Source organism: Osmerus mordax, chromosome 21 (assembly GCF_038355195.1).
Source record: "Osmerus mordax isolate fOsmMor3 chromosome 21, fOsmMor3.pri, whole genome shotgun sequence".
Classification (NCBI taxonomy): domain Eukaryota; kingdom Metazoa; phylum Chordata; class Actinopteri; order Osmeriformes; family Osmeridae; genus Osmerus; species Osmerus mordax.
In genome coordinates this window covers 13,488,156-13,503,562 of record NC_090070.1, presented here as the reverse complement: position 1 = coordinate 13,503,562, position 15,407 = coordinate 13,488,156, and the positions used below count along the sequence as shown (strand labels likewise).

General features: G+C 47.5%; 1 protein-coding gene across 1 annotated transcript in view; it reads left to right on the top strand.

The window, feature by feature from the left end:
* mad1l1 (mitotic arrest deficient 1 like 1) overlaps positions 1 to 10,542 on the top strand; it is a gene marked incomplete in the record, with an annotated part of 12,785 nt that extends 2,243 nt beyond the window's left edge. Inside the window, 11 exon segments of the mRNA XM_067259060.1 lie at positions 77 to 191; positions 499 to 560; positions 1,008 to 1,094; positions 1,893 to 2,037; positions 2,697 to 2,834; positions 2,905 to 2,961; positions 3,194 to 3,282; positions 3,385 to 3,475; positions 5,268 to 5,475; positions 5,704 to 5,894; positions 10,125 to 10,542. Coding sequence (XP_067115161.1) covers positions 77 to 191; positions 499 to 560; positions 1,008 to 1,094; positions 1,893 to 2,037; positions 2,697 to 2,834; positions 2,905 to 2,961; positions 3,194 to 3,282; positions 3,385 to 3,475; positions 5,268 to 5,475; positions 5,704 to 5,894; positions 10,125 to 10,298 — 1,357 coding nt within the window.
* Between the last annotated feature and the right edge of the window lie 4,865 nt (positions 10,543 to 15,407).

The window sequence follows — 15,407 nt, the reverse complement described above, 5'->3', positions numbered from 1 at the left end:
CATTCATCCCTCATTCCTTTCTCTAACTCCCTTCCCTCCCGCCTTCCTTCGCCTCCGCCCCCCCCCTCCCCCCCAGGGAGTGGAGGGAGAGCAGTGGGCTGCTGCAGGAGGAGGTGGAGGGGCTGAGGAGGAAGGTGGAGAGGATGGAGAAGATGAAGGAGGAGGTGGTCACTCTGGATCTGGAGAGAGAGGTGAGGGAGAGGGAAGAGAGGAGCAGGAGATTAGAGGAGTAGCCAGCACCGAAATGTATTCAACTATAACCATGTCTGCTCCTCACCTCTCCTTCTGCCCCTCCATCTTACTCCTCCCTCCTCCTCTTCTCTCGCCCACTACCTCCTCCTCTTCTCTCCCCCACTACCTCCTCCTCTTCTCTCCCCCTCTGCCTCCTCCTCTTCTCTCCCCCACTACCTCCTCCTCTTCTCTCCCCCTCTGCCTCCTCCTCTTCTCTCCCTACTACCTCCTCCTCTTCTCTCCCCCTCTGCCTCCTCCCTCCTCCAGAAACTGCTCCAGTCTGTGCAGGCCTGGGAGAAGCTGGGTCAGGCCACTGGGCTCGACATCAGGTCAGTGTCCTCCTCTTCCACCAGGGGGCTCTCTAGAGCTGCTGTCTGCTCCACCAGGGGGCTCTCTAGAGCTGCTCTCTGCTCACCCTGTCCTGTGGGTTAGAGAGTTGTGTGTGTGTGTGTGTGTGTGTGAGAATGAAAGGCCATAATGAGAAAGTGTTTTCATGTGATCAGTGAAGCACATCAAACGCACACGACATGCCTGCCTGTCTGTCTTTCTCTCTGTGTGTGTCTTTCTCTCTGTGTGTGTCTGTCTCTCTGTGTGTGTCTGTCTCTCTGTGTGTGTCTTTCTCTCTCTACGTTAATCATAAACGAGAGACAGGATTGAGTGTGTGTGTGAGAGTCTGAGATATGGGTTTGATTGGTGGGTGGGTGTGTGTGTCAGAGAGAGAGAGGCATCACAATATTTACCCCGTCTCTCCTCTCCTCCTCTGTGTGTGTGTCTAGGAAACCAGATGATTTGTCCAGAGAGGTCATCCTGATCCAGCAGAGAGAGATAACCCTCAAACAGCAGAACTATACTCTCACCAGCAGGTAACTATCACCAGCAGGCAACCAGAGATGGGAAGTAACCAAATACAAATATTTTGTTACTGTACTTAAGTAGATTTTTCTGGTATCAGTACTTTACTTCACTATTATTGTTTCTGACAACTTTTTACTTTAACTCCTTAAATAGTTTACACAAATATCTGTACTTCTTACATTTTCAAGCCAGGCTCATTACTAGTAGTTGTAATCTGTATTTGGTGGCATGATCAATATAATTCTTTGTCACTGTGTGCCTTTTTAAATTTCCTGGCTATCAGCACAACAAACAAAAGCTGGTCGAAGGAGCTACCATTGAAACATATTTCTTTTAATTTTGTATTTTTTTGAAAGGTTGAAAAAAGATATAAAGCAATTTTGGGGGAAAAAAGTTTTGAAAAAACTAGAAACCTTTTGGGTGTGTGTGGGGGAAAAAAAGTTTCAAAAGGTTTTAAAAATATTTTCAAAAACTTTTGAAAGGTTGAAAACAAAATTGGTTTCGAAAAAATATTTTCCAGAAGGTTGAAAACATGTAGGGTTCCAATATTTTTTTTGGGGGGAATGTTTTTGGACTCACAGTCCAAAAATCCCAAGGTTGACACTAACCTGGGTAGAGAGGAACAAGGGGGCTCCGCCTGTCTACCCAGGTTGGTCACACAAGGTGTGTGCGTGTGTGTGTGCGTGCGTGCGTGAGAAAATATTGGAACCCTAAAAATATTTTTTCAACCTTCTGGAAAATATTTTTTCCCAATCAATTTTGTCTGTACATACCTGCATGGGGCTAGCTGAGTTGTGTTCCCCCAGCTTGCGTGGGGTGGAGCGTTCCAGGGCCAGCCTGCAGGGGGAGCTAGTGCTGCAGAGCTGCAGGCTGCAGGAGGAGCAGAACAAGACACAAACACAAGAAGCTCTGGGCAGACGCCTGCAGAAAAGACTGCTGCTGCTCACCAAGGTACACGCACTGTACACACACGCACTGTACACACACGCACTGTACACACACGCACTGTATATATATATATATATACACACCTCCTTTGTGCACATTTTGTTAGACCTAAACCAAAACATGTAAAGACAAGAATGTAATCAGTGTGTGTTATCTCAGAGGAGGGAGGAGCTCTCAGATGGTGATGTAGATCGTCGGTAAATCTCATTCCAAGTTAACCCTTGTGCTGCCTTCGGGTCACATGACCCAAAGGTTCATAACGAACCATTGTTGTGTTTACACAATTTTACCCAAAACAAAAACAAATAAAAATAATTGTCTTTTAACCTTTGCAATGTGGGGGGGGGGGGGGGGGGGGGGGGGGGGGTCTGAGACAGCCCAACGGTTAAAAGAAAATGCTTCACTTTGTTTTTGTATGCGGTAAAGTTGTCGCAATACGACGGTGGGTCACGATGACTGACGGGTCAGAATGACCCGAAGATAACACAAGGGTTAAGACAGTAAATATCTACAAGGCGTTTGAGGTGGCCCACACACACTTGTGGAGGTCATTATGTGTGTGTGTGTGTGTGTGTGAGTGAGAGAGAGATTTTCTGACTGTAACAATTTGCTGAAGCTCCAAACAAATCAAGTTGTGTGGATGGCACCTGCCTCGCCCGCAGGAGCGGGACGGCCTGCGGGGGATCCTGGAGTCGTACGACAGCGAGCTGGGCTCAGACTACACCCCCCTTCTGGGCCGCAGGCTGAGGGAGGCGGAGCAGGGCCAGGCCCACAGCCAGGGCCTGCTGGCCCAGCTGGAGGTACACACACACACACGCACGCATGCGCGCACACACACTACACACTCACTCACCCTGTTCTGGTCTGCAGGTCCAGCTGAATGCAGCTCAGGAGGAGACAGGAGCTCTGAAACGACAGCTGCAGTCTGTGAGTACACATATACACACACACACACGCACCACACACACTTGAGTGGTGTCTGTCTGTGTGTGAGTCCTGTATCTATGGAAACGTCAGCATTGCTGTGGCGATGAGAAGTGACACGTGTGAAATCATCCTGTCTGGCAGATAAGTAATTACCTCTCTACTGAAGGATGGAGAGGAGGGGAGAAATAAAACCTTCAGGTTGACCGTGTGTGTGTGTGTGTGTGTGTGTGAGGTGGAGCTGGAGTTGGAGATGATAAAAAAACAGGCATCTGTTGCCGAGGGCAACCCGTTAGTGACCACGGAGGAAGTCAATGCTCTCAGGTAAGAGACACAAACTCTCTCTCACACAGTAACTAACCTAAACACTCACACACACACATTTACCCACCTACATCCCCTTCTCCGTGTGTGTGTGTTGTCCAGGCTGAAGGTGGAGGAGCTGGAAGCGGAAAGACAGCGTCTGGAGGAGCAGAACTCCACCCTGGAGATGAGGCTGGACAGACAGCTGCTGCAGGTAGGAGAGTGTGTGTGTGTTGGAGGTGGCCAGCCCTGCCCTAGTTTTCTTCTACTCTAGTCCAGAGTTCTAAAGTAGCTCCAGAGTTCTAAAGTAGCTCCAGAGTTCTAAAGTAGCTCCAGAGTTCTAAAGTAGCTCCAGAGTTCTAAAGAAGCTCCAGAGTTCTAAAGAAGCTCCAGAGTTCTAAAGTAGCTCCAGAGTTCTAAAGTAGCTCCAGAGTTCTAAAGTAGCTCCAGAGTTCTAAAGTAGCTCCAGAGTTCTAAAGTAGCTCCAGAGTTCTAAAGTAGCTCCAGAGTTCTAAAGTAGCTCCAGAGTTCTAAAGTAGCTCCAGAGTTCTAAAATAGCTCCAGAGTTCTAAAATAGCTCCAGAGTTCTAAAGAAGCTCCAGAGTTCTAAAGTAGCTCCAGAGTGGAGGGATGAGAGAGGAGAGGTCACCTGCATTTCTGGAAGTCATCTGTGTCACATTCCACATGACGGGCAGACTACCTCTCTGTGTGAAGACCAACACACACACACCGTACACACACACCGTACACACACACACCGTACACACACACTCGCACTCCACCATTTTAAAAAGTGGAAGGGATCCATTAGAGGGAGGTAGTTACAAAACTTTGAGATGAAAGCAGCTGGATTACAGTGTGATTGAGTGTTTCCCCCCTCAGCTCTATACCTCCCAGGATTATGACACTTTAATCAAGTGTGTATTTCGTGTGTGTTGGTGTGGGTGTAAGGATTCTGACTCTCTCTCCCTTCATTAGAGGATAAGGTTCTGCTTGTTAATGTGATAATCACAGAAGAACAAACTGCTTCACTTTTCTGTGTTTTACACACACACACATACCCCACATTAGTGTGAAGTTAAAGTTCTAAGAGCATCATTCACAGTGAGGGTCCTGATACCAGATCACTGGAGTGGCATCGGTTGAATAAAAGAAAATTTTCTGTTTGGACTTCTACCCTCCATCACTAGTGGAGGACCCCCCGACACACACACACACCTTCTCCCCATGTGACTCATCTGCCGTGTGTGTGTAAGAGAACCTCCCCTGTTGTTATTGCTGCTCCATGAATAAGAGATGCCTAGCTGGAGGCAACTTGAATTGCCACTGAGAGAAAGTGTGTGTGTGTGTGTGTCATGCCCAGTAGAGAGCTCTGTTAGAAACACACTTCTTCTCCAGACAGGAAGAGAAGTTTTATGGCTCTAAAAATGACACCTTTCAAGTGGAGCATTCAGTGTGTTTACAGGGCATGTGTGTATATAAATACACACACCCTGTATACTAAACTAAGCTGTGTGTGTACGTGTATTCTGGAATATTAACAAATATAGTTCCTTGGATGAACAACTGAATTATTCTAATCTAATTTTATATACTGTGTTCAAATATTCGCCTTTGCGGGGAGACACAACCTCACACACACACTCTTACAGTCTTATACACACACTCTCACACACACCTACTGTCTCTGGCTGAAGTTCGCTACAGGCTAAAATAGAATCTAATTTAGCCAGCAATCAAGGGTGTGTGTGTGTGTGTGTCTGTCAGATTAAGCAAAGATTGACTCCCTCATTGAGAGGGAAGGTGGGAGAGAGAAGGCAGAAACAGAATTTGCTACTTTGTTCCTCAGATGTGCTTTACAGTAGAGAAGGATGCTATAATGAGTACTAACATAATAACACTATATCTGTCTGTCCCCTCCCTCTATCCCTCTCTTTCTCTCCCCCCCCCCTCTCTCTCCCTCTCTTTCTCTTCCCCCCCCCTCTCTCTCTCTCTCCCTCCTCCAGGGAGACTATGATCCAGTCAAGACAAAAGTTGTCCATCTCAGGCTCAACCCCACCAGTGTTGCCAAGCAACTGCGCCAAGAGGAAGTGGAAGCTCTCCGGCAGGAAGTGACACGTCTGAGGGAGCACCTGCGCTCGCTGGCTAGCCCCGCCCCCGATTCCAGCGCTGCCAACGTCAGCATCAGCCTGCCCCCTTCACAGGAAGTACTGGGTTAGACACACACTCACTCTCTCTTCCCTCTCCACCCCCGGATTAAGTCATTTCCTGACATTGATTTTAGACTAATTAAACCCATACTTCATTCCTTCTTCTCCCTCTCCTCTCTCTCCTCTCTTCCCTTTCCTGTACTCATACAGAGGGGTTCCATTATGTTCTAAAAGGCTGTAGGAGGTTCTGTGGGGTTTTGGAGTGTTCTAAGAGGCTGTGTGTGTGTTCCAGAGCTGCGCCGTCAGATGGAGATGAGTGAGCTGAAGAACCAGCGTTTGAAGGAGGTGTTCCAGAAGAAGATACAGGAGTTCCGGACGGTGTGCTACGTCCTGACGGGGTACCAGATAGACCTGACCACCCACAACCAGTACCGCCTGTCCTCCGTCTACGCTGAACACATGGACGATATCCTGCTCTTCAAGGTACACACACACACACAGTGTCGGTGTATCATAGATGTGTGTGTGTGTGTTCTCCGCAGTCAGTCTCTATGTGCACCTGTGACCCTGTAGAAAGAAACTTCACTGTCAATATTTATTAACCACACTGCTGTACTCAACACACACCCAACCCCCCCCCCCCCCCCCCCCATGGTGAGCAGTAAGGTGGGCTAATTGAGGGGGAGGGGGGCAGTGGAGCAGGGGGCGCTGCAGACAGGAAGTGATGATAGGATTCTAATGTGTCACCTCTCCAGTAGGGTTGCCAGATAATCCTCTTCAAATCCCCCTTCCTGCTCTAAGCTGTTAAACCATTCTTCACCTCTCCTCTCTCTGTCTCACTCTCCTTTTCCCTCTCTCAAATTCAGTGTTCAATTTCAAGTGCTTAGTTGGCATGTTTAGAGACATATTTGAATTGCCCCATTAAGCATACTAGACATGCATCACACATACAGGTTGGAACTGTCTGTGTGAGAGAGATATCATGTTATTGTCATCTGGTGATTCTTTTATTGTGATGGTATTCTGTCAGTATGCAACATGCTTCTGCTCACCACCCACTGTGTGTGTGTGTGTGTGCGCGCTCCTGCTGAGTGTTCTCTACAGGGGGTTAGCAGTAAACCAGAATCAATAGTCCTAATTAAGATCATTACTGTTTTACTCTCTGTCTCTCTCTCTCTCTCTCTTTTTCTCTCTCTGTCTCTCTCTCTCTTTTTCTCTCTCTGTCTCTCTCTCTCTCTCCTTCCTTCCTCTCTCCACCCTGAGGCTGACATGTGATCATCCTGTGTGTGTGTGTGTGTGTGTTCCAGTCATCAGATCAGGTGTGTGTGTGTGTTCCAGTCATCAGATCAGGTGTGTGTGTGTGTTCCAGTCATCAGATCAGGTGTGTGTGTGTGTGTTCCAGTCATCAGATCAGGTGTGTGTGTGTGTGTGTTCCAGTCATCAGATCAGGTGTGTGTGTGTGTTCCAGTCATCAGATCAGGTGTGTGTGTGTTCCAGTCATCAGATCAGGTGTGTGTGTGTGTGTGTTCGTCATCAGATAGAGATGGTGGTTTGCAGGTAATCATTTGTATTAATTAAAACTTTGCAAGGTTTTAATCAAGGTTTGCCAGTTGGAGTGTGACAATCAAAACTAAATTAACACACACAGCTGAAACTGTTTGGGAAGTCGAAATAAGTGAAAATTACAGCTATCATCCTGATTTGTGTGTGTGTGTGTGTGTGTGTGTGTGTGTGTGTGTGTGTGTGTGTGTGTGTGTGTGTGTGTGTGTGTGTGTGTGTGTGTGTGTGTGTGTGTGTGTGTGTGTGTGTGTGTGTGTGTGTGTGTGTGTGTGTGTGTGTGTGTGTGTGTGTGTGTGTGTGTGTGTGTGTGTGTGTGTGTGTGTGTGTGTGTGTGTGTGTGTGTGTGTGTGTGTGTGTGTGTGTGTGTGTGTGTGTGTGTGTGTGTGTGTGTGTGTGTGTGTGTGTCTTACCGACTCCTGCCCTCTGTCTTTTTTTTGTACCAACAACTTTTTCTCACCATATACATACGGACACACACACAGGCATTTACACACAACAACAAAGTGTGCTCTGTCTGAATGATAAACATGTTAATAGAATAATCTGAAATATGCAGATGAGACTTTCAATTTAAATGCTGATTCTGGCATTTAACTGGGAGGGAGGGAGGGAGGGAGGTGGAGGAGAACCGAAGGGTGGGGAGAGAGAGAGAGAGAGAGAGAGGAGGGAGGGAGGTGGAGGAGAACTGAAGGGGGGGGAGAGAGGAGGGAGGGAGGTGGAGGAAAACTGAAGGGGGGGAGAGAGAGAGAGAGAGGATGGAGGGAGGTGGAGGAGAACTGAAGGGGGGGAGAGAGAGGAGGGAGGGAGGTGGAGGAGAACTGAAGGGGGGGAGAGAGAGAGAGGAGGGAGGGAGGTGGAGGAGAACTGAAGGGGGGGGGAGAGAGAGAGAGAGAGGAGGGAGGGAGGTGGAGGAGAACTGAAGGGGGGGGGAGAGAGGAGGGAGGGAGGTGGAGGAGAACTGAAGGGGGGGGAGAGAGAGAGAGGAGGGAGGGAGGTGGAGGAGAACTGAAGGGGGGGGAGAGAGTGAGAGAAGGGAGAGGAGAGAGGGAGGGAGGTGGAGGAGGAGAACAGAGGGGGGGAGAGAGAGAAAAGGGGGGGGGGGTGAGAGTCAGTAGGGAGGGAGACTAACTGACCAGAAACTGTAACAAACTGCACCTGATACCTTCACAAGCCATCCAGGGACTGTGTTCAGTGGTGTATTCTCATGAATATGTATGAGCTGAGATGGACCAGTGGCCAATGGTTGTCTCCGGTGTATCAGGTTTCCACAGAGACAGCTGCCATATGTGGCAAACATCCCCCACAGACACACAGGAGAGAGGAGCTGTCACAAGGGATCAGTCAGAACTCTCATCTCTCCCTGTTGTCTTACAGGTCACACAGGGTCTGTAGTCCTGGCACACACACCTCATACACACACACTGTCACACACACACACTGTCACACACACACACTGGAGGACAGCAGGGAAACAGTGGAGAGACGTATCCATCATGTAGATCTCAATGTCACAACCTGAGGGACAGTGAATCAACCTTGTATGACTGTTAAACCTTTCTATATCTTACTGTAACATGCATTTATCTCTTACTTTTCTACAGTCCCCAACTTACTATGCTACTGTTGTTTTGCCATATTATTATTGTTGGACTAATTTTTATGATATATATATATATATATATACGTTAAAATGTCCATTCAATATGGACTGCTTTGGCAATACTGCTCAACCCGAACTGTCATGACAATAAAGCATACTGAACTGAACTGAGAGAGACAGAGAGAGAGAGAGAGGTGATCAAATTCCCCAGGATGTAAACTAGACAGAACTACTGAAGGGGACATTGCTTCATCATTTCTTATCATCTAGCTTCATTCTGTCAGTCACACATCTGCACTCAGTAGGCTTACACACAAGTCAAGTGTTGATTTGACTGATGAGCAGAATGTCATTAATACCTGATCACTGATGCTCTCTGGGGGGTGCTCTAAATAAACACACCTTCAAAACACACACACACACATTCTGCAGCATGCTGCTTTCTGGTTGGCTGAGAGCAGGTCATAGACCCGCCCCTGCTAACATTCATTTTTGTTGATTAGATGAAGAGTGAAAAGTTATTGACACGCTCCTCCTCTCCTCTTCAGATCAAACAGTTAAAGGTCATGTTAAGTTTGTTGAAATAGTGTTTATTCTAATTGTGACCTTATCAGAGTTTGAATATTCACAGCTCGTCTGGTCACACGCCTCTCCAGCTGTAAATAAAAACAGACCTTTCTACATACAACGACAACTGTTTCCTCCCTGGAGAGGGGAGAGGGGAGGAGGAGGGGAGCGGGGGAGAGGAGAGGAGATAGGAGGGGAGGAGGAGGGGAGGGGATAGAGGAGATGAGAGGAGAGGAGATAGGGGATAGAGGAGATGGGAGGAGAGGAGATAGGGGAGGAGGAGGGGAGGGGATAGAGGAGATGGGAGGAGAGGAGAGGAGTGGATGGAGGAGAAGGGTTGAGAGAAGAGAGGGGTGGACGGTAGCTTGTAAGATCTGTAACTCTCAGCCTCGTAGCTCCCTCCATCTCTCCATGTCTCTGATCTCTGGAGTCCCTCTGACATCTAGATCATTCCTTCTCTTTAATTACTGTCTCTCTCTCCCTCCCCCCAGGACCATACGGCTCCACTCTAATGAACCCTCCCAAATGTAACACCTTTCCCTGCTGTGGCTATGTCTGTCACACACACACCTGTCTCTCTCTCTCTCTCTCTCTCTCTCTCTCTCTCTCTCTCTCTCTCTCTCTCTCTCTCTCTCTCTCTCTCTCTCTCTCTCTCTCTCTCTCCTCTCTCTCTCTCTCTCTCTCTCTCTCTCTCTCTCTCTCTCACTCACACACACACACACACACACTTGTCTCTCTCTCTCACACACACACACACACACACCTGTCTGTCTCTCTCTCTCTCTCACACACACACACACCTGTCTCTCTCTCTCTCTCACACACACACACACACACACACCTGTCTCTCTCTCTCTCACACACACACACACACACTTGTCTCTCACACACACAACTTCCACCCCGGTAAAAGTTACAGTAACAACTTTTAATTGATTGTCCTGCTTGATGTGTGGAGGTTTGACCCTGTGTGTGTTCTCCTCCAGTCAGGAGGGGGGGCGGGGGGCAGTGTGGGGGCGGGGGCCATGCAGCTTATGGAGACCTGCTTCTCCAGGACTCTGGCTCCCATGGTGGACCTGCACCTGCACCATCAGAAGAGCATCCCTGCCTTCCTGTCTGCGGTGACCTGGACCTCTTCAGCCCGACAGACCACCGTCTGATCCCTGACCCTCTGGTTCTCTGTCCAGCTGGCAGGAGAATCTGCTGTTGCTGCAGACCCCGATCACCCTGAGAACTTCTAGGAGACCATCTGGAAGGATCTCATGTTTTTCTGTTTAGTTCTTTGGTTTTAGTCTAGACTGAACTGAACTGGACTGTCTCTCACACAGTTAAATACACACACACACAACTTTGTTGTGGTTTTACCTGTTTGGTTGGGTTAATAAAGAGATGTCTTGAATCCATGATGGGTGTCTGGGTTTGTGTGCCATCTAGGGACTGTGTGTGTGTCTGGTTTAGGTGTGTGTGTGTGTGTGTGTATAAGACGGTCTGATCCTCTGACATTCATCTCCTTTAAAAGCTCTCCCCCTCTCTATCACTCCCTCCTCTCTCCCCTCTCTATAACTCCTCCTCTCTCTCTTCTCTATCACTCTTCCACCTATTTTATTCATCTCTAATCTTTATTTCATTCCTCCACCAGTGCTGAGTGTGGCTGAATAACAGTGTGGCAGGAGCCCTGGATCCTGAGAGAGACAGAGCGTGTGTAGGACTGCTTGTGTGTGTGATAAGTGAAGTGTAGTTGTATAATTTGTATTGTAAGTTGTATAATTACTTACTTACTTACTTACTAGTTGTATAATTCCTCCCAGTGAGGGCAACAGTATAAAATTGTTATATATTGTTATAACCATTATACACCCTGATATACTGGGAGGGGAGGTGAGGTGATGGAGGGGAGGTGATGAGGGGAGGGGAAGTGATGAGGGGAGGGGAGGTGACTAGGGGGGAGGGGAGGTGATGAGGGGAGGGAAGTGATGAGGGGAGGTGATGAGGAGTAGAAGAGATTGAAAGGTGGGTGAGGAAGAGGAGGACATAGATGATCTTTTTTGCTTTTGTACCAGTTTCTCTGTTCCCTCCCCTCTGTTCCTCCTCCCCTCTGTTCCCCTCCTCCCCTCTGTTCCCCTCCTCCCCTCTGTTCCTCTGCTCCCCTCTCCTCTGCTCCCCTCCCCCTCCTCTGTTCCCCTCCTCCCTCTCTGCTCCCCTCCCCATCTGCTCCCCTCTCCTCTGCTCGCCTCTCCTCTGCTCCCCCCTTCTCCTCCCCTCTGCTCCTCTGCTCCCCTCCTTGATGTTCTCTTCATTAAGAGACTGCAGGACATCAGAACTTCTGGAAACAAACAAACCGTCCAGGGACTGCAGGAAGCTGTCATCAGGGTTGCCAGGGGATACGGATTCTGACGTCATCGGGGAATACGGGCAGGTGGCGTCTATGTGGGCGGAGCCTAGCGTGTGGTGCTGCCATTAGTGGATCAATGAGAAGGTAGTGACTGTAAGCCCTCCTGTCGTCACCACCATCAATATCATGTTAGAGAGCATGTGTGGGATTGAGACAGAGTGTGTGTGTGTGATGCAGAGAGTGTGTGTGTGATGGTCCAGTACTTCATGACTTTGAGCTTGTAAGTGGGTCAAGGCTGCTCCTCTCAGAGACACAGTGATTGGTGGATTTACCCTTCAGCTAACTGCCCCATGCACACACACACTGACACATTTTCACACACACCCTGACACATTCACGCCAAACACACAGAAAGGAAGGTGGTTGAAAGGTGATTGGGGGTAGAATCTCCTCCCTAGGCTGGAAAACTCAAATGAAACATTTATCTTAGGAAGGTGCTTCGGTATGCAGGCAGGATACACACACCTCGCCCACACACCTACACACACTCTGAGAGGAGGCAGGCAGCGTGTGTGTAAGGTGTGTGTGTGTGTGTGTGGACGGCATATGGCAGCCTCTGCTCTGACCTCATGTCCCCCTCTTCACTCAGACTGACTGTGAGGTGTGTTAGTGTGTGTACCCTTTAACACCAGGAGAGAGGAGAGTGTTCTGGCTGTCAAGTTGCCATAGAAACTGCCAGACTCCCTCCCTCAGACACCAGACTCCTTCTCCACGTTAACCTGCCAAGCTAAAGGCTTGTTCCTATGAGACTGTGTTAGCGTAGTAAGTTAAAGGCCAGATCTCAGTTCTCTTCTCAGCCATGCTAACTGAACTAGCTCTGTATTATGCAGTTGTAGCTTCTGAGTGTATGTGTGTGAGTGTATGTGTGTGAGTGTATGTGTGTGAGTGTGTGTATGTGTGAGTGTATGTGTGTGAGTGTATGTGTGTGAGTGTGAGTGTATGCACACACACACTCACACACTTCGTTGAACAGCATAAAAACATTGTATAACACATTAGTGGGATGTTCGCTGTCCCTCTCTTGCAGCTCCCTCCCTCTTAACTCCAGGGCCTTTGAGTAAATGCCAGTTGGAAAATGAAACAGTGTGTGTGTGTGTGTGTGGCTGTGTGTATATCTGTAGGATAGAAGACCACCTATATTTCACTATGGTGAGTGTGTGTGTACACATATATGCCAGACATGAGTGCTTGTGTTCAGGCGTGTATGTGAGTGTGTGTGTACACATATATGCCAGACATGAGTGCTTGTGTTCAGGCGTGTATGAGCTGCCACAGCATGTCCGTGTGCTAGTGTTTGACTGATGGTAATGAAAAATTATACATAATATTTTATTTATTTTTAATTACACTATGGTATTTTGTGTTAGACACCACTAACCACCTTTCTGTGTTCATCCTGGTTTACAGTTACCCAGAATGCTCTACTGCTCCATACCTGCTCAGCTCCTGAGGTTCCTGCTCCTGTTTCAAACTGGAGAGAGAAAACACGACAAGACCAATCAGAATCTGTGTTTTAATGAAGCTCGTCTCTACCTTACCTGCTTCAGTTACCTGCTGGTTAAGAACCATAGAAAAACACCAGATGACAAAGACAACCACCCAGACCTTTTAATCGAGCCCAGAGCAGGTCTAGACAGTTTAAGGCTGTGGTTGATTTAGTGGGTCTGGATGAGTGTATATACAGGTTTAGACCTACACCAGGACCCTGACCAGGACCTAGACTAGACCAGGACCTAGACCAGGACCTAGACTAGACCAGGACCTAGACTAGGACCTAGACTAGACCAGGACCTAGACTAGGACCTAGACCAGGACCTAGACTAGACCAGGATCAGGACTTAGACTAGACCAGGACCAGGACCTAGACTAGACCAGGACCTAGACTAGACCAGGACCTAGACCAGGACCTAGACTAGACGAGGACCAGGTCCGGTTCCTCCTAGAACCTCAGCTGGGTTCTCCTCCTGGCAGGGTTGGAGAACCCTGGGTTCTAAGAGCGTGGTCGCTAGCCAATCCCAGCCCTCCTTTTGGGGTCGTGTCACAGTTGTAGCTTGGCCCAAAGGACCAATCAGAGAGCGTCATTATCGGGTAAGTATCCTATAATACTATAACGGAGTCACAGTATCTGGTTACCATGGTGGCGAGCTGGAGAAGGTTCAGGGAGTCAGCTGACCTAAATGTGATGATGATGAGGAGGAAGAAGCTCTGCAGAGTTCTATAAACCTTCAGCTCAGTCTAAAACACTGTTTAATTATGCAGAGATAAAAGATTACATTCATATGTTGCGGTGTGTGTGTGTGTGTGTAGAGAAGGGTGGGGCTACAGGGGCTACCACAGCACTTTGGTCATCATGTGATTGGAGGGGAGCAGGGAAGCAGCCAGCCAATGGGAGTGGTTGGTTCAGTATTGTGCCTTTTGATTGGTGATTTAGCAAAATCATCTCTTGGGAAATGGAAGGGGCGTAGAGAGGTGCAATGTGGGACACAGAAAGACTTGTGCAGTGTAAGCTCTGCCCCCAGAATTGTAGCAGACATTCACTGATCAGAGTTGTTGTTGTTTGTGAAATGTGTTTGTTTACAAATAAACAAACAAAAACAAAACAATGAGGCTCTCCCCCCTCTGGAGTTTTCTTAAAAAAAACAAAACTGGTTGTCGTAGAAACAATACGGCTGCTGCAAATATAGAACATTTCTCTTCATCTGTACAGTGTTCCGTCGCCCGTCGCCATGGATCTCGCCAGAGAGTCAGTGTGTGTATTAGTCCAGAGAGACAAGAACAGGAGAAGGTTCTCACATGAAGAACCCGGTTCCAACATTCTCTGGTAAACAAAAATGTTGACATCACCCGACGTGATGTCATTTGTTTGTTGTTGTTGACAAAGTACATGTGTTGTTGATGAGTACGCAACAACAGTACGCAACAACAGTCTATCCACATTTCACTGTACAGGCCCATGCGATATTCAAATTATACTAATAATAACAATAATATTGATAATGAGAATAATAATGAGAATAATAATCAATAGTAAGAATAACATATTATGTTCTAATGTTTGTCTTTAAGTACATTATCTAAGTAGAAAAGAGATCTTTAGTCACATGTTCTCCACAGTGAGAATGCTACTATAATATATAGTATAGAATACTATAATCTACCCAGTTACACAGTCGGTCATCAAGCTTCTCCCACACAAATGGTGGGTTATTTCTAATGGCTACAGGTTCTGATTGGTCCGTGTGTGTAGAGGCAGAGCTGATTGGTGTGTTTGTGGGGTCCCAATACTGCCTTTTTCAATGTGTGTATTTATTTCTGTGTGTTTGTCTATACATTACCCTAACCCTGTCTACATTAGAGCAAGTGTGCGTGTATTCATACATGGATGTGTGTGTCTGTGTGTGTATACCGCTACATGTATGTGTGTGTGTGTCATTGTATCAGTGTGGATGTATGCATATGTGTGTCTATTAGTGCGTGCGTCTAACTCTGTGTATGTATCAGTGTGTGTGTGTGTATCAGTGTGTGTATCAGTGTGTGTGTGTGTATCAGAGTGTGTATCAGTGTGTGTATCAGTGTGTGTATCAGAGTGTGTATCAGTGTGTGTATCAGTGTGTGTATCAGAGTGTGTATCAGTGTGTGTATCAGTGTGTGTATCAGTGTGTGTATCAGAGTGTGTATCAGAGTGTGTATCAGTGTGTGTATCAGAGTGTGTATCAGAGTGTGTATCAGAGTGTGTGTATCAGTGTGTGTATCAGAGTGTGTATCAGAGTGTGTATCAGTGTGTGTATCAGTGTGTGTATCAGAGTGTGTATCAGAGTGTGTATCAGAGTGTGTATCAGAGTGTGTGTATCAGAGTGTGTATCAGAGTGTGTATCAG